At 36.2% G+C, this 25,733-nt stretch overlaps 2 protein-coding genes across 4 annotated transcripts in view; one reads left to right on the top strand and one right to left on the bottom strand.

The window, feature by feature from the left end:
* Positions 1-7,290: 7,290 nt before the first annotated feature.
* LOC125051810 lies at positions 7,291-24,828 on the top strand. Of its 3 annotated transcripts, none has more exons than XM_047652381.1 (5): positions 7,291-7,491; positions 19,482-19,568; positions 20,707-20,940; positions 22,836-22,965; positions 23,674-24,828. In XM_047652381.1, exons 2-5 carry the CDS (start codon positions 19,500-19,502, stop codon positions 23,778-23,780), a joined length of 540 nt encoding a protein of 179 aa, XP_047508337.1. In that variant the 5' UTR covers positions 7,291-7,491; positions 19,482-19,499; the 3' UTR covers positions 23,781-24,828. The 3 variants fall into 3 exon arrangements, with proteins under 3 accessions (XP_047508337.1, XP_047508335.1, XP_047508336.1); XM_047652379.1 differs by having other exon boundaries at positions 7,292-7,467; XM_047652380.1 differs by lacking the exon at positions 7,291-7,491 and adding an exon at positions 18,876-19,048.
* LOC125051809 overlaps positions 24,816-25,733 on the bottom strand; it is a 1,797-nt gene continuing 879 nt past the window's right edge. Inside the window, exon 1 of the mRNA XM_047652378.1 lies at positions 24,816-25,733. This exon is cut by the window's right edge and continues 879 nt beyond it. Coding sequence (XP_047508334.1) covers positions 24,937-25,733 — 797 coding nt within the window. The 3' untranslated portion in view covers positions 24,816-24,936.

Raw genomic sequence — 25,733 nt, 5'->3', positions numbered from 1 at the left:
GAGGCTATTATTTTGTGGTTATATTATAAAGAAAAATATCTAAAAGGAAACGTACACATTGGTTTCATCCAATTTTGAAAAAAAATACAAATTATTTTATATTTTTATACAAATTTGCTATATTCCAACTTGCTGGCCTTTTTTCTACTTCATCGATTAGTAAGTCGATAACAATATCTTCAATTTCACTCATTTTAACTGCGAGAACAAAATATAATTACGAAAATTAACAAAATTCCATGCGATCGCGATGAAAGCGCGCGCTCATCTGAACAGCAAACGGACATTACATTAATATCAAAGCGCGCGTCAACGCGCGATCACCTGCGTCTAGAGACTTTTTCTCTGAGCGCCGCGTTGACGCGCGCTTATGTGAACAGTTGTATGAAAATACCACAATGTCTAGTCGCGCGATTTGAAAACGCGCGTCAATTTTTTGCCATCTGAACATAGCCTAAATCTAAGTGACACTTCTATTACCTATTTGGAATATAAGTCAAGTCGACCTATTGGATAATATCGGAAACGAGAATGTTATATTACAATTTATGAGTGTGGTAAAAACTAAAGGGCTCATTTAGGCATCAAGTATGCGATGATTGCTATCACTTGGTTTGTGCTTCTAATTATTAACTAAAATATATACATATTGGGTAGACTTAAAATTAATACACGCGCTTAAGTGATAGGAATCTGCGCGTAGGCAAATTACATAACCAGTTTCGGTCACAGTGACAAATCGACTGAGGGGTCAAAAGGTAAGTAGGGCAGGGAAGGGGACGAATAGATATTTCCTTACTTTTCGCACAATAGCGTAAAACAAAACGGCAGCGTCTCTTGTAAAAATTATCAATAGGAACTAACCCTTGTATTTTTACACGCTTCACCTGTATGTATGTATGTATGTAACCGACTCCTTCGGACTCGATTTTGACCCACTTTAAACGGACAGATTTAATTCAAACTTTGTACACTTATAAAGAATCAGCGTCAAAATAATAATTTCATAGGTTTATCTCGAAAAAACAATGAAATTTTTTTTAAGTCCACAAAGCAATACGATTAAATTGAGACAACATGTATTGCTGCTAGGACTAAAAAGTGGAAAATAAATATAGTTAAAAAAAACTATAAAACACGCTTTTAAAGCACATCAAACTAAAAAGTGAAAAAAATTTAGTTTGATGTGCTTTAAAAGCGTGTTTTATAGTTTTTTTAAACTATATTTATTACTACATACAATATGATGTACTTTGTAAAAAAAAACAAAAAACGTTATAGTATTAATTGAAATTTTTAAAATCGTTTAAAATCGTTGAGCTCTTGTGCGTTATAATTTTAATGTAACTTAATTAATGTCAGGTTACATAACTCGATCCAAGACAAAAATCTCCGCAATTACTCTACTAAAAGAAAATAAACTTACACATTCACTGTTATCAGATTATATATAGAGAAGTTTACATTCTTGAAGAAGTGTAAACATGAAGTTTTTCACGCGAGCCCACAAGAGTGTCCCACTCAGCTGATTCTTAACAGTGCCGGTCTATTGTCTCGTTAGCTCTGTTGTTTCTGGTGTGAATGACTACCGGGTTATGAACTTAATACTGGTAATTGTTGGGGAAAGATAACCTTACTTTAGAATCAAAGACGCGCTACGACGAACCTGTAAATTTGTATCAGTCGTGGCCTTTTTAATTTTGAATTAAGGACTTAATACATGACTAGAAAATTGTTTATTGTTACCATAGTTACCTATGTCTTATATATAAAATTCTGGTCGTTCCCATACTTTGCATATTCAGTTAGTCTAATAATCGGTCAACTTCTACTTTTCATCCCCCTAAATGTTAAGGTTGGTCCCACCCCTAAATTTTTATTTTTATTTTTCAGACATACTTTTTGTTTTTATTTTTTTATGATACAGCATACAAAGATACATACAACTCTTATTTGTCACTCCTCTGCGATCCACCCCTATTTTTTATTATAGTAGATTTTATTATAGTTTTATTTAGTATTGATGGCAAAACGAGGTTTGACGGGTCAGTTTTCTAATACAATTTCTAATAAATGATCTCTTTAAGGCAACCCCAATTAAAATTAGTAGTATGTAGTTAGTATTCCGAGCAACATTAATATATAAATATATCAAGGCGATGTTTCTAACTCGTATTACACGTAGGTTCTGTTTTTGAATTTCGGGAAAAAATAATCCTTTCTAGTTATAAGGTACACAGTAAAAATAACACATACCCCGTTTATAAATACATACAGTTTATAACTTACTACTACACATAAACTATTTTCAAACGTTACAGTAATATGTATTTGTTCAGGAGTCAGGACATATAAAAAGTATTTCGTTTTTTTTTATAGAACAGGGGCAAACGGGCTGGAGGCTCACTTGATGTTGAGTGATACGCCGCCCATGGACACTCTCAATGCCAGAGGGCTCGCGAGTGCGTTGCCGGCCTTTAAAGAATTGGTACGCTCTTTTCTTGAAGGACCCTAAGTCAAATTGGTTCGGAAATACTTCAGTGGGCAGCTGGTTCCACATTGTGGTACATATTTTGATATAAATAGCCATGAAAAGCCTTTAAAGTCGGGTTGAATATGATAACAAGAAAGCGTATTATGGAAAGTATTAATTTCCATAGAACAATGCTTGGTTACTATGGTAAGTGTATTCAACGTTGAGATCTTCCATTGTTTGCTTCGGAGAATCCTCTCATTCATTAAGATGTATGAACAACCTCGCAATCCTTCTAACAATGTTCAACGTTTAATGAGTTGTTTGTATATAAATACATAAACAAGAGTCTTAAATGGCAATTAAATGTTTAGTCCTTTTCACTTTGGAAATAAAGAAACGTGACAAATGATAGTGTAATAAAATTCAATTTTACGACCGCTAATATACATTATCTTTACTACCGAGCTGAGATCTTAGTTTTTAAATATACACTTTTTGTTAAACCATTTAAAACTGAATTTAACATACTACAGTAGAACCTCTATAACTCGAACTCCGAGGGAGAGGCAAAAAAATTCGAGTTATAGGGTTTTCGAGTTAAAGAAGATTTCGACTTAGGCGGATTTTGATTCGACATAGAGAGGTTGAGATTCATTCTTATAAATTGTGAGGTAGAGGGGTAAAATAAATAAAAATTCAAGTTTTAAATTCGTATTAACGTGAGTCATAAATTTGGGTAATTCTATTCATTATCTACTCCTAAGAAACAATGGTGCAATGATAAAAAAATTAACTTGACTCAAGAGCCTAAATCTTGAACTAAGTGAAGAAATTAATCTTGATGTAAGTAAATTATTCTTTTCATAAGAATTTATTCTCTTGACTCAAGACAATCATTTTCGCCAAAATTTTATTCTTGGTTCAAGATTTTGGTTCTTGAGTCAAATTAATTTTTTTATCAGTGTGTACTTGCACTGTCGGCAAATTCTTAAAGGTATTAAAAGTCTTAAACAATCAAGTTGTAGATGTTATAAAATAAAACATTGCTATGTTCGAGATACAGAGGTAAAATATAATTTTTCGAGTTATGGAGGGAAAATATGTATATAAGTAGCTTGTAGGGACTCACTAATTATTTCGACTTATAGAGGTTAAAAATTTCGAGTAACGGAGGTTTTGGGGCTTGGAGGGAAGGGTATGAAACATTTCTTCGAGTTAAGGAGGTTTTCGACTTAACGAGGTTCTATGTATTCTCTTCAGAAGTATTATACTATTTGATGCGAAATAAATCAAAGTCAGAACCCCCGATCGAAGCTATAAATAATGTTCCTAACCTCACTTTATTTTACACAGGAGAAACCTGATAAGAACTAATAGGAGCTCCCGTAACCTTTCGTACGAAATATAGGGTCCGCTACTGTAAATGTATTTGAAGATCCACGCCGTTTATTATCTATCAACGTTGTGCAGTGCATAATTTTTTTATTACTGTCTCTCTTATGTGTGCTGCATTCCCTGGACCATAGGATCGACGTCTTAATTCTTAAGATACTGCATATCACAAAAATAAAATATGTTTATTACGGAATAAAAGATACAGGTATCACTTATTCCACGTCATTAAATTTGAATCAGTAGACATCCCTACTAATCGGCAAAGAAGACAGAGGGTGTAGGCCGAGAGAAACAGCCGGCGTAAAAAAATCGCGGTGCTCTTTTAAAATAGCAAATCATCATACGAAATGATTATTGTAAAACAAATATCGCAAATTAATTAGAAGTACAAAGAGGCATGTCTCCAGAAAGTGTTGCAATATTTCAGCCACATGCCCGGCCTCATGGTAGTCTTAAATTACTAGTAGGTAATAATAATAAATTGCAGAGAAAATGGTCCAAATATCGCAAAACCTTGTCTTTTTTATGCGAGAATGGGGCCAACCAGGCTAAGGGAGTCAATTAAAGGTTGCATCGCAGCCCATGGACACCCATTTTAGCGGGTGCGTTTCCGGCCTTCGAGGAAGGAATCTATTTTTTATAAAAATTGGAGGTTTTATCTCCCTGGGAAGATCTCCACTTGCTTGTAAGTAGTTGTAGCTTGTAAGCAAACGAAAGTCCAAGAGGCTTTAGTCTCTGACGCCATTCACCTAGCGGGAGATCGTCAGACATGGAAGGAGTGGTGATGTAATCTGCCACAACGGGGCCCGGATCACGTCAGCAAGCGGTCGGAGAAGAAGGTATAAAGGTGTATGAAATTAAATATTAGTAAAGCCTACGTTACTTAAATAACGCAAAATACTTGGGCATGCACCTAGACAGGAAACTTACATGGCAAAAACATATTTGGACAAAGCGCAAACAACTAGATGGAAAACTGTGGTCACTTAAGTGGTTACTGGGACGCAAATCACAACTAAATCCTAACAGCAAGATGCTAGTGTACAAAACCCACCATAAAACCAATCTGGACTTACGGGATACAACTGTGGGGAACGGCCAGCAACAGTAACATAGATATCTTGGAGAGATTCCAGACCAAAGCTCTGAGAACAATGTTTGGCATCCCTCATTGTATAAGTAATAGGTACATATACCTCGACCTCGGCCTAAAAACAGTTCGACAGGAGATAGCGCAAAACGGTCTGAAATACCAGGAGAAGCTGACTGCCTATGTAAATAAACTGGCACACGCTTTGAGCGGAGAAGGCGGTCTTCAGCATAAGCGGCTAAAAAAAGGGACGTACCGAGCCTATATAAAAGATTTACCTCTTGACATCAAGAGAGTCGTGTGAAAAGTTTCATACAACTATGGCTCTTGAGGAAAACATGAACTGAGTAAAATCAAACAAACAAGTGGCTTATTGCTGGAAAGCAGATTGTCATGAAGCAGATACAAAAAAAAAAGTAATGCCTACGTAGAAAATGTAGTCAGAAGTTTTTATAATAAAAAAGTCCAGGTTAATGAACCCCATCGTAAATATATCAACAGAATGCCAGACAAGCAATATTAATTCAAATGACTAGTTGAAATTACATACTGGTAGTCAAAGGGCTCGGTAGCGTTGGGTTATGGCGTATCATCAAGCGTAATAATGGAAAATTTACGTGATCTCGAAGAATTCAATTATTTAAGTGGCTTTATTAGCGGCTTTTTACTACTCAGTTTACATTTTACAGCTACAGCATCCTATAATGTATAGGTCGAGATAAGTATATAATATAATTAATTCTAGTTCTCAACCTACATAGTAATAGTAATGGTAAATAGTTAAGTAGAAAATTAAAATTTTAAAAGTTTACATCAGTTGTAGAAATTTTGTGTACACTAAACAATAATCAAACAGTAAAAAAAAAGCTGGATAGAAGAAACAGAAGCGGTAGCAGGAAACGAATGGAGAAAGAGAGCCATAGAGAGAGTCAGTTGGAAAAAGCTGGAGGAGACCATTACCCGTGAAGGGGTTCCGATCGACGGTACTGATGGAAGGATAGGATAACAAGCAAAAGAAAAAAATGTAATGGTGGCTGTACACACTCGGCGAGAGCCTCTCGCCGAGAGTCTCGACCGAGAGGACCGAGAGAAGAGCGCAGCCTGTACACACTCGTTACGTTATTTGTATTTAAAACACCGTTAATAATGGACGTGGAAACCGCTGCTGCTGTTTGTCTTTGTGCAATAAGTTATTATAATTTTCTTCACGTTTACCATTAAAAAAAAAATTACGAAGCCATGGCGAAGAAGAAGATGGTGGATGGTTACTATGCACCGCAACAGAAATTGGTAATTAGGTTCATAAAGTTTTAATATTATCCAAAATTGTAAATTGCTACTTGTATGTATGTTTTACCTTTTGTATGTCATTCATTTATTTTGTACTTTATTTCAGCAGCACCATGGAAAATCAATTGGCAGAGCTAGTGGCAGAACCCTCTGGCCAATTTGATAATTTTACAAGAATGTCTTTAGTCGACTTTAAATTTTTACTGCAAAAAGTTGCTCCGTTGATAACTAAGAAGAATACTCTTATGAGAGAAGCAATACCAGCCAAAATTCGCGTTCGTTAGACCACATTGTGCGATACGTCCTGTCACAACCACAGTCATCGAGCAAGTGATTGAACGAGTGTGTACAGGTCGCTCTCGTTTTACTCGCGAGACCCTTTGACTCGTGCGCAAAAAACCGACAGGCGACCGAGAGAGGCGAGACCGACTGCGAGGAAGCGAGGCGAGACGAGAGCTCTACTGTACACTCTCGCCCTCGGCCTGTCTCGGGGTGTCTCGCCGAGTGTGTACAGCTACCATAAAATAATCCAAGCTGTATATTATAATTTGTTTTGTTGTGATTGGAAATAAAACAGGCTTTATTATTATTATAAACATTAATAGTACCTAAGTTTAAACACTTCTGTTGCCATCTCTAACATCTCTAATTGAATAACAGGAAGAAGGTAGTTCATACAAGTAAAAATAATTGATATAACACGCCATATAAATAAATATACTGCAGGCTTAATATTGCATTTAAAGGTCGCTAATATACACATTAGCCCGTAAGCTTATTGCAGAATAGAAGTAAATGATTATACTTACAATATACGTAATAAAAACCGACATACACAATACATTATAAACAAATAATTTCAGTTGGCACAATGGTATTTAAACCTATAAACGTAAATAATATCTATAAGAATGTACCGATGTTCAAAATTTCTCACGAGAACACGACTTATTTAAACTTTTCTATAAGTCGACGCCCGTATCTGACCTTGTACAAGAATTAATTCCGATCAAAGTGTAGGTTGTAGCGGCCTTGTGACGTAACCTGCCTTCGTTGATCCTCGAACACGACTCACGACGAACGTGTGCACGCGCATGTTAAATTTAAAAATTCGAATAATCGAAGTGAATTCAAATTGAATTGAATACTTTGCGTGAAGATTGTGATGTTCAAAGTATTGTGTACAATATAATGTTAAACCAAGGAATTATATCATGTAAGTCTTTCTTTCTTGGTAAAGGTCAGTGTTAATGCGGATTTAAATATCATGAGTAGCATTTTATATCTGGTATTACGAATAATTAAAATATTTAATTCAATTTTGATTAAACTTTTGGTCTGATTTACACTTTTTAATTAGTACCACAAACAAGTTTGTCGGTTTATTTCCTATTTGAAATTAAATACATGATGATTTTTTTATTGTAAATTCTTATTTGCGAATTAAGTCTGGCTTTAGTGTTATCTTTCAATATATTGTAAAGTAATAAATTTTGTTTACTATGTAAAGCCTTCTAGTTTTACAAAGATTTCTTATCAACAATGGGTAGTTAAATGTCTTATCTATACCGGTGTAACGGTTTACAGGTAGTACTGTAATGTTTGATTACATTATCTTATTATGTTCACTGAGACGTGTCATTCATGTTTTTTTACTCTTTCGTCATAAATTAATTCAAATATAACACAGCTTGTAAAATTGCGAGTAATAGACGAATCTTTAGCTAAGCTAAGCTTTTCTGGGGGGAACATCTTACTTAAAATTATTTACTCACATACGTCTTTAATAAACTTTAAGAAAAAGTGAATTTAAGTACATAAGTGACGTCACCTTGTTACCTGGCTGACATTGCCTTGATATCACAAGTAACGTCTTTTAAGGAAAGGTCCTTTTGAATGGTCTTAATGTACTGGACCTTGGGTGTACCGTGTAACATACAATATATTTATATGTGATGCTTAATAGTATTATGTATGTTAATGCTAATGGACCGGTTACTACTTTGTTTATTCTAATGTATGTAACTGTATTGTCCCGTAACATCCCAACGGATCTAACACATTTCTGCGCCCGTTTCATTTTTCATTTATGGCAAGTTCATCTGACTTTTTAACCCCTATGACCGATCTCCAGTGCACTTATAAAACAATTAATAAAATGTATATGTTAAATAAGTGTATACCTAAATGAAATCGGTTAAATTGAATTTATAATATTTTATTAGTTTCTCCAATATTCCTGGCTTGGCAAGACAGAATCTACCATAAAGAAGGTTAGTTAGTTTCATAACGGGACTTCACAACAAATATTGACAAGTGGAGAGTAAATATTGCTAAAGAAAACTTGATAGCTAGTAAGGGGGCGTCCATAAATTACGTGAGGTGTTTAAGGGGGGGAGGGGGTCGAGTCAAATCTCATTTAATCTTACGTTGGAGAGAGGGGGGGTCTCGGCAAATATCACGCAATTTTTTTCTAATTAAAAAAAAATTTGGAAAACGGTTGACCCTAAAGGCCATCTCTGCAACTTCCCACTAACTCCATACCTAAACGCTCAACATTTCACTTATTTTGTTTTAGTTGTAAATAAAGCACGAAGCAATTTTTTTTTTCTTTTTACAATAACAATCCAACGCGTTTACGTAAGAAACCTACATTTTGAAAAATCTCACGTGAGATTGGGGGATGGGGGAGGGGGTTGAATAAAATCTCACGACATCTCACCAGGGGGGGAGGGAGGTACAGAAAATTTAAAAAAACACCTCACGTAATTTATGGACGCCCCCTAAAGGTAGTAAAGGTCTGGTACAAATGGCAATAACATACCTGTCTTGCCCGTAAAATGATTGAGTCGGTATCAAGTTTCTAATTAAGGATTCGAGGTTCTCAACAAACACGAATTTAATTAGATATGAAAGTCGATATGTGATACTTGTTTCAGACCTTTTGCATTACTTATTAGTATTGAAGAAAAGAATTTAATATGTTTTTTTATTTAAGAAAGCATCTCTTCTACGCAAATATTTAAATAAAGAGGAAAGATTTTATCATTTCTTTGTATAGAGTCCTACATAATTCCTGATAAACAAAAAAGCGCGCTAAAACCTCATAGAACTGTGCCTCAGGTTACTAATTCATGATTATTCACGTAGGTGAACCTTCTTTGCTTGTCACACGCCGTCGACTTTTGGTCTAAACATGCCAGTTTCCTGTTGTTTTCCTTTACCGTACGAGCGAGTGTTAACTGCGCACAGAAAGTCCATTGATGCACAGCTGGGGATCGAACCTATGACCTCAGTGATGACAGTCGCACGCTGAAATTTACTAGACCAACACTGCTTCTAGGAGCTTCAATTAAAAATATACTACGAGATGTCCAGTCCAGTAATTATTTTTATCTGCACAATATAAATACACTGACTACCAACATATTCTTTAAAAACAGTCATGTACTACACTTTTTATGTTATAGTAGGTAAACGATACGGGTAGTATGCCACGTAGAATGATAAATTATTAGAACCACGTAGAAGGACATTATTAGACAATGTTTAATAATAATAATTTATTTGCAACGCTGGTACAAAATAATATGGTTGTAAACTTCGCTTATTCTGTCACATACTACATAATTACATATTATATTAACAATCATATCAAAGTTAATTTCTTATATTATTTTATGAATACATCATCAGATTATTTAAATATATTATTATATTTTCAAATTTATATTAATTGTAATGTTTCACTCAAATCTTTAATAGAATAATACATTTTTTTCCAAAAGTAGTACCTATATTGAATCGATTTTTAAATCTAGGAAGATCTTTGAATGTTTTTAGTTAATTATTATAAACCTTGTTAAAATTAAATTTGTGTTTACATTGTCGGCGTTATCGCATAATGTCATCTCTTCCAGGGTAACAGGGTAGGAATTTAAGTAAACGATGAATTTATCGCACAAGTAATTTAACATATTACGCGCCATCACGGATGTTATGAGGGGAACAGAATTCTAAATAATTTGTGGTCTAAGATTCAAAGTCGACTTAGCTGTAAAAGTTTCTATCGTATGTCAAAAGCAAACAGTTTGCAGTAAGCTTCGGCTTAGGCAGCCTACGCATGTTTACTTAGGCCAGTGTTCCTTTAGTGGCTTTGTTGATCCTCAATCGGGAGTGATGAATGCATTTTTTTAAATATTTTATTTATTATTGCTTTATATATATAAACTTAAAAAACACTAAGGAGTTTAGACTAGGTGCCTAAAGGGCTACAACACAGTAAAAATATTAAATTCCTTATCAACTGAAGAGTTAAAAATATGCAATTAAAACAAAAAACGAAACGAAAACATTACAACAGAGAGAGAAAAAAACGTTTTTACATTAAACTAAAAGTTCATCAAAGAGACAGAACCAATAATATGCCAAGACTCTTTCTCACTTCAGTGGCTAACATTCTGAGGTTAAGTTTTATGAAAACATCAGGTCTTCAACTGTACGCAGGTGAACAGAATAATAAAAGAACCCTTGCAATACACATCTGCTGTACAAGGTGCAAATTATTGATAGCGTTACATTCAACAATGTGACTCATATAGCCTCTGGACTGCCCATTGTAATTTAAAACTGTATTGATTACTTATTTAAATACTGTATAGAAAAACCAGTAGCGCTACAACCTTTTAGGTCTGGGGCTCACATTTCTGTATCCGTTTCGTGGTCATACGACTTTTTGCGTCTAAGACATCCCGGTTTCCTCACGATGTTTTCCTTCACTATACGTAGTAATAAATGCGCAGATAGGCAGAAACTCTATTCGTGCCGGCGATCGAAGCTACGACCTCAAGAATGAGAGTCGCATGCTGATGCCACTAATCCAACACTGCAGGGTATATATCATACTATGTTTGTTATATCGAAATGAGTCTCCATAACGCGGGAAATTCAAAAACAACGCCATGGTAGCTAGTAACATAGGTAGGTAGTAGGTAGTAACTTTTAGCGGAGTTATGTAACCTAACATTAGTTTTATTTTAGTTAGAAGTTAGAAGCGCAAATTAAAAATAATAGTCTTACATTTGACTATAAATTGTACCTCAGATTTTCTTGTAATAAATAAGCCCTTAGTTTTTATTTACACTCATAAATTGTGACATAACATTCTCGATAATGTACAATAGGTCGACATCGCTATATTCTCTATAGGTAACCTATATATATCACTATATAAGTGTCACTTCGATTTAAGAACCCATAAATATGTTACAGTTTTTTATAAGTCCTTATATTGCTTTTGTTTTAAACGATTCAAGTTGACAGCTTTAAACAAAGTGTTTCATCTGAACATCCCTCAAACAACTGTCACCGAACTTAACTCCGGCCTAGACAAAAATTACTATGTGATAGGTGTCAACATTCCTGATATAAAAGGGGTAATTAAATAAAGCGATCTTTTTACTCCCTAAACAATAATACTTTATAAATATGTAACTAAATGTCATCGTTACATTCTAGTACTAAATTCGCCTTTGGTCTAATTTTGTACAAGTCTAACGTTCGATAGAAATAACAATATTTTTTGATTGAATATAGTACAAGCTTTACACACCTCAGAGCATTCAATAACCGCGATACACCAGAATAAAATAGACAAAGAGCTGGACTTTTTTAAAATTGGATATGGATAACGTGTATATCACAAATCACAAAAAAAAATACAATTTTTTTAATGCGATTTTTTTCACTTTAGTGATTAATACAACTGAATATAATAATAATTTATAAAATATTTGTCGGAGCAATGGCGATAGTATCAGCTGCCATTATCATTATAATGTAATAACATCAAAGACACAATAGTTCAAACCCGTGAAGTGGTTTATTTGATTTGCTAATATTACTAGATCTACAAATTAAATGACTATTCGATGGTCTGTTGTAATAGTAACGTCGGTCATTCTTAATGGCCTTAATCATAAACCACTTAATGGTTTTGAACTAATGTGGCTTTGATGTTATTAAATTATAATGACAATGGCAGCTGATACAAGCGCCATTGCTCTGACATATAAAATCAAATGCCCAATGTAAAATATGTAGTTTGCAAAATTCTCTATATTTTTAGCTGTAACGAAGAAAGACAAACTATACAGAATTATATATTATCAAGTAGTTTCACTAAACAACTATTACTGATACACTTTTTATTTCCGAAGTATTTTTGAAAATTGTAAAATAAAACTAAAAAAACCAACTCTTAGGCTATTACGCTTCGATGCGCTTGAGATGCTCCTAAGGCCTTTGACCCCGTCATAACTAAAGTCAATCGAACGATATTATTTCTATTTAAATACTGGAACAGAATGTCAATGATTTGTTATTATTTATATGTGATCTAGTACTGGGTTTGAATTCCAAGTAATAAAACTTGCTACTACTTACATAATCTGTCTATCCAACCGTTGTAATTTTTGATTTTTGTGATAAGTTATTTTATAAATACATTTCAAAATCTTCTAAATACTTGTCATCCTGTCATATAACAATAATTCCATAATCCCTTTTAAGTTCACTTTCAGAGTTCAAAACATTTTACAAATTCCGACTTTGTTCCAAACATTCGCGAAACGTGTCAACAATTCTTATCACAAACCCTCAAAGTACTCAAAAGATTTATTTAAGACTCTTCACCGAGCTCAGTAATGACTGAGTAATACTAGAATATAAAGTTCTATTGACAAATAACTCCATTCAGGATCATTCTCTAATATTAGATATTAAATATCTAACATCCGTTCATTTTATTGTCTCCTAGATCACAATTAAGATATATGAAAAACGTATAATGGCAACAGCAACTTAAGCTAAGTTAGGCCCGCCCATTTTTGCTTTATTTTTTGTTTGTATTGCTTTTATTACGTAAACATTCCTTTCTTTCTAAAATAAAAGTAAGAAAGAGAAACCCGTTTTTATTTGAAAGCACAAAAGAAATACAAACACGATCACTTTACTAAAAATTGGGCCCAACTCAGCATTAAGTTGCTGTTACCAGCGATACTGATTTTCAGTGGACCAATAATACTATATTGGAGTGAACAAAATATTAACAATAAAAATAAAAATAATTCAAAAACAGAATAAAAAATTAAATTACCTAATCAAACATAAAACATGACTTTACATTATATTTTGAAAGACGTATCCCTTGTATGTCTCGAATTGGAGGTGGCAGGTTGTTCCAGCATTTAATTGCATTGTATCGAAAATTTCCGTGAAAAGACGCTGTTCTATGTTTAGAGATAATCAGTTTATATATCCCTCTTGTATGATACGCCTATCTTGTGTCGCCATTTAAGCGTATCTACTATATGCTCACGATGTCGTATAACGTCAAAACTCTAGTCTAATAAAGACACACGACAGAATCTCACTCCGTATGACCTATCAAACGAAATACGTCATTCGTCTTTTGTTTTACATTCTCACCTTCCTTGACATGTGTAAAGTTAACCGATGAGCATGGTTATAATTATAAAAAAATAATGAATTTAAAGGCGGATTGCATTGGTCGGTCATGGTTTAAAACCGATCTTTTCTAGTAATTTATTGAAGAATTTTTTTTTCATGGGGGGCCGGTGAAGTACTACGTAATCAGATATACTGCAATTTATCCCCGCCCCCTTCCTCTTGTCAGCAAAAGTAAGCAAAGCTCTCAAAATACGTACATAAACGTATTTTTTTTTTGTAGGAATCCTTGAAAATGCTCGCTTTCAACTATATGTAGGTATAATGTGTTGGTAATATGTGTAAAAAAGTAAATAATGACTGTTGACGTAATCACCAAACGAACGGCCCCTAGACTATTGTGCCTTTTAGTGTATTTTCTAGATACAACAATAAAAAAACATTTATTGCCAGTACAAAGGTCCTTACAGCAAATAAGACCTTTTTTTACAGACGTCCCTGACCCGCTGCCTACCTCTACCTTACCCTGTCTATGTGATCCACTGAACCGTAGAGATCCTTTCAACCATCACACGGTGACCCCACGTTTTCGCCCTGTTGCACTTTATTTAATACGTACGATACGATTTACGTAAATAAAAATAATAGTATTTTTACAGAGTAAAGAACATGTCAAGGAAGTTTTAAAAGGATATACTTTACATATAGTATCTTATTTACATACAAGAATAACACTCACATTGCTTATTGTATGAAAACTATAGCCATTGTTCGCAGAGTGCTTGCGTGACTAACGGCAGTAAACACGTACCTCACGCCATCTATTCGCACTGATTCGATTCCCTTCAAAGCATTATCAAAAATAATAGTTTTTTCGCGTTTGATACATTTTAGAAGACATTTTTTACCTTAAAATTGGTCAATGAAACTGAAATTTCAAATATTTCTAAATTAAATTAACATACATTATAAAAAAAAATTACGCTTCGAAGACTTACTGCAATTTTAAATTATATTAGAAAGTTTTCTGTTTCACTTTTACGCTTAAACCGCAAAATTTCCTTAAAATGAAACAAGTTATACAATAAATTTATATTCGTAACACATATATTCGACGCAAATGATAATATAATAACATTTTTAATATTTTTTTTTTTTTTTTTTTTTTTATAAAACAGGGGGCAAACGGGCAGGAGGCTCACCTGATGTTAAGTGATACCGCCGCCCATGGACACTCTCAATGCCAGAGGGCTCGCAAGTGCGTTGCCGGCCTTTCAGGAATCGGTACGCTCTTTTCTTGAAGGACCCTAAGTCGAATTGGTTCGGAAATACCTCACTGGGCAGCTGGTTCCACAAAGTGGTGGTGCGCGGCAAAAACTGCCTTGAAAAACGCTCAGTTGTGGAACGGCGGACGTCGAGGTGATACGGGTGGAATTTCGTACTCTGCCTCGACGTCCGATGACGAAACTCAGCTGCAGATATTAATCCGAACAACTCCTCTGAACACTCTCCATGGTAAATGCGGTAGAAGATGCAGAGAGACCCCACATCTCTACGCAACGCCAAAGGATCAAGCCGCTCGGAAAGGGATTGGTCATCGACGATTCGAACCGCTCTGCGTTGAATACGGTCAAGTGGAAGGAGCTGGTACTGGGGAGCCCCCGCCCAGAGGTGAGAGCAGTACTCCATGTGGGGCCGAATTTGCGCTTTATATAGTTGCATGCGGTGGCCCGGAGTGAAGTACCGTCTCGCCTTGCTGAGCACACCAAGCTTTTTGGAGGCTAATTTAGCCTTTCCCTCCAAGTGACCGCGAAACTGAACGTCGTTCGATATGTCAACGCCAAGTATTCCAATGCTGGCTGTGGCTTTCAGAAGAGTGTTTTCGAAAAGAGGAGTAGCGACAAAGGGTGTTTTTTTAGCGGAAAACGCGCAAACTTGTGTCTTCTTGGGGTTAAATTGGACTAGGTTTAGTCTGCCCCAGTCTGAGACTCCACGTAGAAGAGTTTCGACTTCAGACACAAGTTTGTTCCGGTACTCATCGACAACTGCCCGAGAAATACCTGCCCGGCCAGTGTAAAAAGTATCCCCAGTGCTGTCATCCGCATAGCAATGAATGTTGCTAAGTTGCAACATATCGTTGATATGCAGAAGAAACAGGGTCGGGGATAGAACACAGCCTTGTGGGACCCCCGCGTTCACGGGTTTAAGGTCGGAGCATGCTCCGTCGATGACGACCTTGATGCTCCGATCGGCCAGAAAGCTGGAGATCCAATCGCATAATTTCTCGGGTAGCCCATAGGCTGGAAGCTTCGAGAGCAGTGCTCTGTGCCACACCCGATCGAAGGCTTTCGCTATGTCCAAACTAACCGCCAGCGCCTCCCCCTTGGACTCAATTGCCTCTGCCCATCTATGTGTAAGGTATACAAGAAGGTCACCAGCCGAACGACCACGACGAAAGCCGTACTGATAATCGCTAATCAGCTGGTGGCCCTCTAGATACCTCAAGAGCTGGCAGTTAACAATGGATTCCATTATTTTGGAGAACAAGGAGGTTATGGCTATTGGGCGATAGTTGGACGGATCAGAGCGATCGCCTTTTTTAGGGATCGGATGTATCGAAGCGGTTTTCCAGCACTTCGGGACAGTGCCAAGCGAGTACAGGTACCGGAAAAGGCGCGTTAAGACCGGAGCCAACTCAGGAGCACAAGTACGCAGCACAATTGGGGGGATACCATCCGGCCCGCTCGACTTATGAATGTCCAAGGAAGATAGTGCTCTGCGGACAGCACGTTGCCGGAATGTGATTTCCGGCATCGATGAATCACACCGCGAAATGGTCGGTGGTGATCTTCCTCGGTCATCCAAAGTCGAGTTGGACGCGAAGAGACAGCCTAAAAGGTCGGCCTTCTCCTTCGCAGTGTGGGCCAGCGAGTCATCCTCCCTGAGCAGTGGTGGAATAGCGGGCTGACAAAAATTCCCTTGGACAGCTTTGGCGAGAGACCAGAAGGCTCGAGTCCCTGAAGGGAGTTGGGCCAATCTCTCGCCAAATCTGGCAATGTGCTCTGACTTTGCCTTAGTGATTTCCCGTTTGAAGGACCTGGAGGCTGAGTTATATGCTTTTTTAAGTTCGTTGGTATTGGCATCACGAGATTTCGCCGCTTCCGCCCATGCCTTAAAGCATTCTCGCTTTCGACACGAGGCCGCCTTGCAAGAACGTTTAAACCAGGGCTGAGACTTGCCACCGATCGGCACCGCAGAAAATGGAATAAAGAGTTCCATGCCCTGCAGAACCACTTCGGCGACAGAGGCAGCGACGGAATCTGGAGCTTCCGACGAAAAGCACATAGGCCCCCAAGGGTAGGACGCAAAGAAAGACCGCATCCCGTCCCAATCTGCTGACTTGTAGTGCCAAATACGGCGACAACCCAAAAAGCGGGGCCGTGAAGGGCGCGTAGAAGGCACAATACTCCGGACCACACAATGATCTGATGAACCCAATGGCGGGTCAACAGAGACTTGATAGTTCTCCGGATGTGAAGTCAGCAGAAGATCCAACAAAGAGGGTTTATGACCATCCACATCGGGTATTCGCGTAATCGCAGGGACCATTTGTGTCAGGTCGTAGGCTAAAGCAAAGTCGTGAAAGGATCTTCCCGCGTGATCGGTGGTATCAGAGCCAAGCCAATCGGCATGGTGGGCGTTAAAATCGCCAAGTATCACGATTTCAGCGGTAGGAACCCTTTCGAGCAGGGAATCTGTAGCCATTTGAATGTGCTCGATGAGTCGGTTAGTTTCGTCATTTCCGCTATGGGACCTATACAGACACGCATAGAATCGCGGATGGTCATCGCAGTCTACGCGCAGCCAGAGGTTAGATAGGTCCCTTCCTTCAAGCGTCCCGAGGCGACGAGAACAGATATCCTCCCTAACGTACACGCAAACTCCCGCCCGCGGCACAAATGAATGTTCCAATTTGTACCCCGGGTAGGAGAGGTAAGAAGTATCAGCCGGGGAGGATATCTGAGTCTCAGTAAGGAAGAATAAGGCCGGCTTCGCAGTTTCTAAGTAAAAGTGAACCGCGTTTAGGTTAGTTTTTAGCCCCCTAACATTTGTAAAGTCCACCGTGAGCGTGGAAGGGGTTGCCTTAGGTAAATGCTTCCGTTTGCCCCGAGACCGAAACCTATTAATGCATAAGTTTTTAGAGCAGTTTTTGCCCCCCCCAGAATACGAAGGGCAGCCTGTGCATCCACCATCGAATACCAATTGTTCCGATGATGGACGCCCAGAAGGGGATTCTCCACAGCGTAAACGTGTGGTACCCCCCTGGGGTAATCTCTGTTTGAACTGCATCTTCATACTTATGGGGGGGGGGGATTGATGGGCTCCGGGAGACTCACTCACCGCACGAAACGCGAGTACAATAAGATGAACTTATTGCATCACTTCACGCCGGTTTTCCGTGAGACAGTGGTACTGCCCCGGTCGTGCCTGCCCATTTGGCTGAAGCCCTAAAGCAGCAGCATGGCACTCCCACTAGGATGGGGGTTGACTCAAGTCAGGGTAATAAAACTAAATATCTAACAATTTAGACATCGTTTAATTATTTTATTAAGAAACAAATTTTCCAACATTATAGACATATTTTGTATTTGCATTCAAACATAGGTTATAGATATAACAACTATTCGATTGTCCGAACGCAAATATGATTTCATGATATTAATAAATTGTGTTGGCGCCAAACACACATAAAATGTTGCATTGTCTAGACTAAACTATAGACAAGTTATTATTGTCTGGTTAGCAGTTAGACCCTGTTCTATGTTGACACATTCAAACACGCATAATAAATATTTACAATTGTTACAATTTTTGATGTTTTTGTCTATTAATCTATTATTTATTTATTTAACAGTTTATTCAGCTTTTGTTTTTAAGATAATATTTACAATTTTTAAATTAATAAATTTCATAATTTATAAGGGAAATAATTTCATAAGGGTATTACAAAAAATCGTCTTCATAGGTATCTGTTCTATTCCCGCCCTTGTGTTATACTCCAACCGCTTAACCATAAACATCTTTAAAAAGCAACGACTACTACTTGCTTATTTGCTTGGGAAATATTATGACCACAGAAAACAAATACAGAATGGTGAATGCTTTTCTAGACTCCAATACGACATCGTACGATGTTAAGTGCCGATAATTTTACAACTTTAATAGATACACCAATTAGCCAAAAATAGCACAAAGTATGTGGCTACCGGTCAAAGCACTCGTGTTCATGTTTTTATTAATCGATCAAGTGACGTAATTAAACATGACATGTAAGTTTTTTACTGAAATTAAAAATACTCGATGTATAGGTTGTTGGCATTCCCAAATGGGGCACATAGTGACATATTTTGGGGCCAAATTTTTTTTAGAATTGATGTTTTACGGCGAGTGGTACCATAGCGGCTATTGTTAAAAATCGTGTTTCGGCGTGTAATTTTTTAATGCTCAATCAGCCACTTCGCCTAGCTTGATAAGCAGTGATTGAGGCGTCAATTATATTGTTCAGCTCAGATGCGAAAAAATCTCATAGGGTTTTGCAAAGTTACCTGTTTCAAAATATGAACTGAAATATCTCAAGCCTAGAGCGGCTTCTTTTGTAAAAATGATCAATAATTCTCTGGTAAAATAATAATTTATCAATGTCGATTATAAATACGTTAAATTAATATTAATGTACTTATTAACCTTATCCTTTATTTTCAGAAATATCCTGAAGCGAAAATGACGAGAAAATTCCTATTTTGTTTTCCCCTGCGGCTTGGAAACATCGTATTTGGTTATATTGTTGTTGTAAGTATATTTTGATTAAAAGCGCGTGTAAACAATTGCTATTATTTTATTTGCAGGCGTTTTATTATACCTGACGTGGTCAGATTATAAACTAATTGGAATATCATCCAACATTGACTTTTAATATTGTTAAATTTAGCTAGGAATACCTAAAAATTTACGTATACTTTAAAGATTACGGCGTACTCGTATATACTACGAGTTCTAGACTACTCCTTACTATGAGTTCCGTCAAATTCTAATCAATTTTTGACATATTTATAATCTGAGTGTAAGGGTAAGATTCAAAGTCTAACTAAGTCCTAAGTTTGTGTATTGTATTCGACAATTTAAACAAGTTTTGAACAGCCATTAAAATTTACAATCATAGACAACATGCCAAACACTCAAGCCAAGTTTAACCTTTTCCCCTCACGTAGCCAGCATAACACTAATCAGAAATCAGTACTGATTACGGTCGCACCAACATATTTCCTGCCTACGAGAAATAGTAGCAGCGGACCCGTTTCGAATACATCTGGGAATGACTTAGTACATCCACCATACGATATGCCTTTTTATGCTTTTAATATTTTTTTCATCTGATTGACACGTTTTAATGACAATAAACTAACCTTTAAAGCTTAGATAGATATAGATATCTAGATATCTTAGGGATTAATGTCACAAAGATGTGCAGCGTTTTTGTCGAAGAAAAGGGACAGAGCCAGAGAGAGAGTGAGAAGGCTGAATTACCTTATAGAAATTCTATTTTTAAAATTAAAATTTCCTAAAGAGAATTTATGAAATATTTGTATTTTATATTTTATGCAAATTAATTTATTGAAATCTCAAATGACGAGTTGTAAATGAAAATGCCACGTTTTTTTATTGTCGAAGAAATAAATTAAAAAATTAAAAAGCAGTCATCGCAGCCCATGGACACCCATATTAGTGGGTGCGTTGCAGGCCTTTAAGGGAGACACACTAACTTTGAATAGTTGGAGGTCGTATCGTAGTAGATTCCACAGTTCGCGAGTTTGCAAAAGAAAGTGCCTTGTGAAACGGACTGTTTAATTGTGTGTGTGCGTTGTTGACATACCGGAGTCATATGTAGCGCTAAGTATCGAGTTTTAAATAAGCATATTTTGTCTTTCAGATTGTAAGTTTAGCGGTAGCAGCCTTCCATTTATATCTCCTTGCGTTGAACATTATTTCCAAAGATGATACTCACGAAGAAAAATTCAACAATTTCGAAAAACTCGAAAGTATATTTGGCGAAGACAAAAAGGACTTAGTCACTATTGTCATAATGATATATTACTTAACATATATCATAATTGGACTATTATTATTTATGTTCGGACTTATATTTACTGTTGGAGCTTACAAGGTAATATATTCCATATCCTTGTTACAATCGCCTTTGTTAACAATTCATGAACTTATCCTCTGTTTGTAATCATAAGAAGAAAACCAGAGATCCGTGCTTTTATAAATATTAAAACATTTGAAGATCGAGTCCAAAAATAATGTTTGTTGTTGAGATATAAATAAAAATATATATACTTATAATTTAATGTTATCTTATGCTTTCATCTTTTACAAAAACGAATACTGTAATTATTATCGTATAGTCGTTTTTGCTGATGTCTGACTACAAGGTGTTTCAAACCTACACATTATCAATCAGGGCTGGCCAACACATTATTTTATCTACACCATTATATTATAAAATCGTTGTACATGCATCCTTATATTATATGTTAAAATAAATATAATTTATTTGGTGTGAAAGGATATACCAATGTAGTCAGTGTAACAATTATTTTCAGTTTTATTTAAATTGATTATAGGCCACGTGATTATCAAAATTTTCGGGAGAATGATGATAGCGCGTTTCGTTCCACTGTGATTGGTCAAATGGAAAGACGTAGCGTGTCTGTGATTGGACTAGAGATGATATTGGCTAATCACAACCAATTAAAACGCACCGTGGTTACGTTTCTTATTTTATATTCCTATACCCAACTAGACAATTGGGTATGGGGTAACAAATAAGGCCACTAGTTGTACAACTTTATGAGTATTTTTTGTCATTTAAATGTACAGGAAGAATGCATTTTAGGAGATACCAGCTTCGAAAGCCTGACCAAATAAATAAAAAACCTACTCTGCAGGCGCTAAATTAACTATGATTATAGCAACACTAAGTCATACACATTCAAATTGGCTAGTGCAACAATATTTTAATACAATAAAGTAGGAATAAAGTTTAATATACAAGAGCAATTAGTTTATTCTTATAGTATTGTAGAATTAACTTCTTTAAAAGTAAAAGATTATTGCCATTTGAAGAAATTAGCTCCAATTATTTTCCGTAATATGGCGAGGTTTTTTTTTGTTAGTCAGACCACAAATAACCAAAAGGTTGATCATTACTGCATAGGGTGAACGACCTGAGGGTACCTCCTGCTCTGTTGATAGTAAATAATTTCTGTATCTTTTATGGGATAACTCGAATACCTATCATATTGTAGAGACAGGAATATATAATTAATATGTTATATTATATTCACGTAAACTGTGCCTTTATGAAAATAAAAACACGGACTTATCAGGTCCAGGTCGAAAAATTCAACCCAGATCAAAACAAAACATTTTTGAGAATAATAAGTATTTAGAAAAACCTTACAAAATTGTTTTGGAATCGAAACGCCAATTAAAAGTTTACAAACAATAATATATACAGAGAGCGTGTAGGGTGTGGGTGTGTATTTATGTGTGTGTAAAAGCGTTGATTTAGTGATATTAAATGTCTGATAGTGTTCTAAGGTTCTTTTGAAATATATAAAAAAAATAATAAAAATGTAGTGGCGTCCCTATATGGGTCTTTGCATCCGTTTCTTCGATCATCTTTGTCTTAAAGAGGTCTTGGGTTTTGAGACATTCCGGTTTGCTCACGATGTTTGCTTTCACAAGAGTAAATGCTAATTGCGCACAAATAAAGAAAATGCACGCTTAGTCAATTAGACTAACATTGCTGTTTGAACTGGTCCCTGTGGCAGTGTACCTTTAACGCTGGTAGCATTTCCTCGCTGTATTTCTGTACTTATTCATTGAGCGAGGAAAGCACCAGCTCTGGGGTAACCGGTACTATCTACCAGGCGCCAACTTAAATCTTTAATCAGCACCTGTGCACTTGAACCCACGGCCCAAGAGTCTCTACTCCGAACAAAATCGAAGTTTTAGCTATCTGTATTTAATTTTGACACTTCAATGTTTCAGGTAAACGAGTGCTGTATAACAACTTTCTTCATCTACAGTTTCTTCCACATATTCTTCACAATTGGATTAATAGTTTGGGAAGCCATTACCGCAGGCTGGATACAGCTAGGACTTATATTTGCATCTGATGGTTTGTATATTTTATCGGTGATCAGGTTATTGTGTAGACGATTCTACTGTATTTGAAATGTTAGCACTAAATCAATAGATTTACTGTGCGACCAACTCCGAGGTTGTGAATTCATACTCCGGTCCTTTGCTACTCGTTGTCAGCAATTCCTTGATTATAACCAGAAAACTGAAATCTCTTTAAAGGAAACTTATTACTAAAACAGATATATGGTGCTTAGACCCCAAACTACATTTTCCTTATTTTCACGTCATGTAAGCGCTGGACGCCGTCTAAGGCCGGTAAGGCCATGGCATCAAAGGCTCGTAATATATGTGTAATAAAATCTTCTGTACAGATACCGGCACACTTCTTGAGCATTAAACAAGGGAGTGGGGGAAAGTTTGCACATCGTAAACACAAACGTCAACTGATCTACTAATACGATACGATAATGCGATCGACACGTCACTCTCCCGCCGTCGCGCGACACAGCCCCCCCGCCCCTCAGTGATACCTAAAAATCGCTTTAGCGCAGGCGAGGATATTTGTTCAAGATGTTTGCCGGTATCTGTACCTTGAAACCGTTTTTTCGTTGCAAATTAAATCCGGGACCTCTGGGTTATACGCCTTGATAATTACCTACTGTCTATAGCTACATTGTGTTTTCAAAGAGTTAAAAATACCGAAAAGCTAATATGTTTAACAATTATTTTTTTTTTATTTCAGTGCTCCTGATAACTTGTCTATTCAGCGTCAAGTATCTGATGGAAGCAATTAGAACTGGAAATATCTACACTCGTCCTGGGGAAGCACTCTACAAATATAATACATGAAATAGATTAAATCCAATCTGAAACATAAAAATATCGAAAAGTAAAACGCAGTTTCACAAAATTTTTATACACTGTAAAATGAAAGTATAATATAATTACACAAAACTTTTACATGTAGTACACTGAGTACTAACAGCCCTCACGTAAAGGCAATAAATACAAAGAAATAACGAAAAAATTGAATCTCATAAACAACTCTATGGTCTAAGGAACACATAATCCTTCAGGAATAGCAAATAACGTTTTATATTAGCTGTGACTCCAATGTCAGTGGAAAGTCTTGGGGTCGCGTTATAGTCCTCAACATATATCCTGGGGTAGATTTTTATACCGGGTTGGACTTTTTTATACCGGCATAGATGTACCTGACATGATTATGAAGATGATGAACAAACCATAACAACAAAATATGTATACGATATACACAAAATCTTATCAAACGTGGTGACAAAAGTCTAAACCGATGATTGATGATTAGTAATGGAATGTAAAAGGCTTTAGTTGGTCGTTGGACCAGCTTGTATTTAATGAGTATCTCATAATCAATTTTTATAATGACATACTTTTCAAAAAGTAAATGTTTTTTTTCATATTTGTCTTTATTCCGCCCATTACAAATATAAGCAAATTTAATGCAAATTTTAATGACAAGATTACGTATCTAAGGTGTGTGAAAAATGTATCCGTTATTTCGTACTTTCTCAAGGAAAACAATCGTTAAATGATGTTAAATATGCTATATTTTATATTTTCATCATACAAGATTTTATTAATTTCAATATGAAATTTTGGAAATTTTTCAGCTGTTTGTTTGAGGAAGTTCTTAATTAATACGTAGGAACCCTTCAAAACGGTAATGTAAGCATAACTTAAATTACAATGATGTGTAATGTATTCTAAGAAACACTTATGTATAATTACAATTAAAACATTATTCTGTCGTTGTTATTGCAATTAAATAGAAAGTAACATTCACTACATGCTAATTATGTAAATAGCTTTACTTTTGTTATTTTATTTATTAAAACATGTTAATTAACTTTCATAATATTCGTTTTATTTACCTTAAATATAAGTACTTAACTACATAATAAATAATTGTGAACATACACACAGTTTTACAATCACAGTCACGCATTTTTGGAACTTACAAATTCTACTCATTTGGTTGTAGTTGGTATAATTGGGGACCGTAAATATCCCGTCTTCGTCGTTTCTTTCCTAACATCATTGGAACAACCATAGCCATTGTTGCTGGGAGCATACCAGCGCCTACCGCAGCTAGAACTGTCGCACTATCTGGGGAACTTGTTGTTAGAACTTTCTTTTTTAATACTTTCTTTTTAACAGGTCTCTCATCTGATGTCTCCGTCTGTAAATCATACTTCTTATCCATATCACGCTTAGATTCTTCTACTGTTTGAAAACTCTTCTCCACCTCTAGTAGGCCGCCGTGTGAAGTTGTCATATTTGTGTGAGCGTCATCAGATGGCAAAACTGTCAAGGAGACAGATTGGTGAGATGTTATTGTTGGTACCATGTTCTCTTCAGATAAATCAAGAGCTCGGTGGCGTTTCTTGTTTCTATATCCCTTAGTAGTAGATAAGAGAACCCATTGTCCATCGCCATATGGAGGTCTTGAAAGTCGTTCTTCATCTGGTTCATCTGCATATATCACTTGCGTAGGGCGACGCATTGGACGTCTTTGCATAGAAGATTGATGAAGAGCTTCGTAGTTATAAGGGAAATTAGACGGTCGAGAATCGGTTATTACTGAATCTGATGATCCATAGTAAGAGTTATCGTCGTTATGATGAATGTCTTTGTCGCAATTAGGTTTGTTAGGATGTCTACTATCGTCTGGAGACCATGATGATTGTAAATTGAGCATTGTCATTTGAGGGCTATCCATAGAGTGCTGTATTGTCGGCCTTTTCTTGTTCCATGTAGGTT

This window comes from Pieris napi, chromosome 8 (assembly GCF_905475465.1).
Source record: "Pieris napi chromosome 8, ilPieNapi1.2, whole genome shotgun sequence".
NCBI lineage: Eukaryota > Metazoa > Arthropoda > Insecta > Lepidoptera > Pieridae > Pieris > Pieris napi.
Note: the sequence above shows the minus strand (reverse complement) of the source record. Positions and strands in the feature narration are given on the sequence as shown.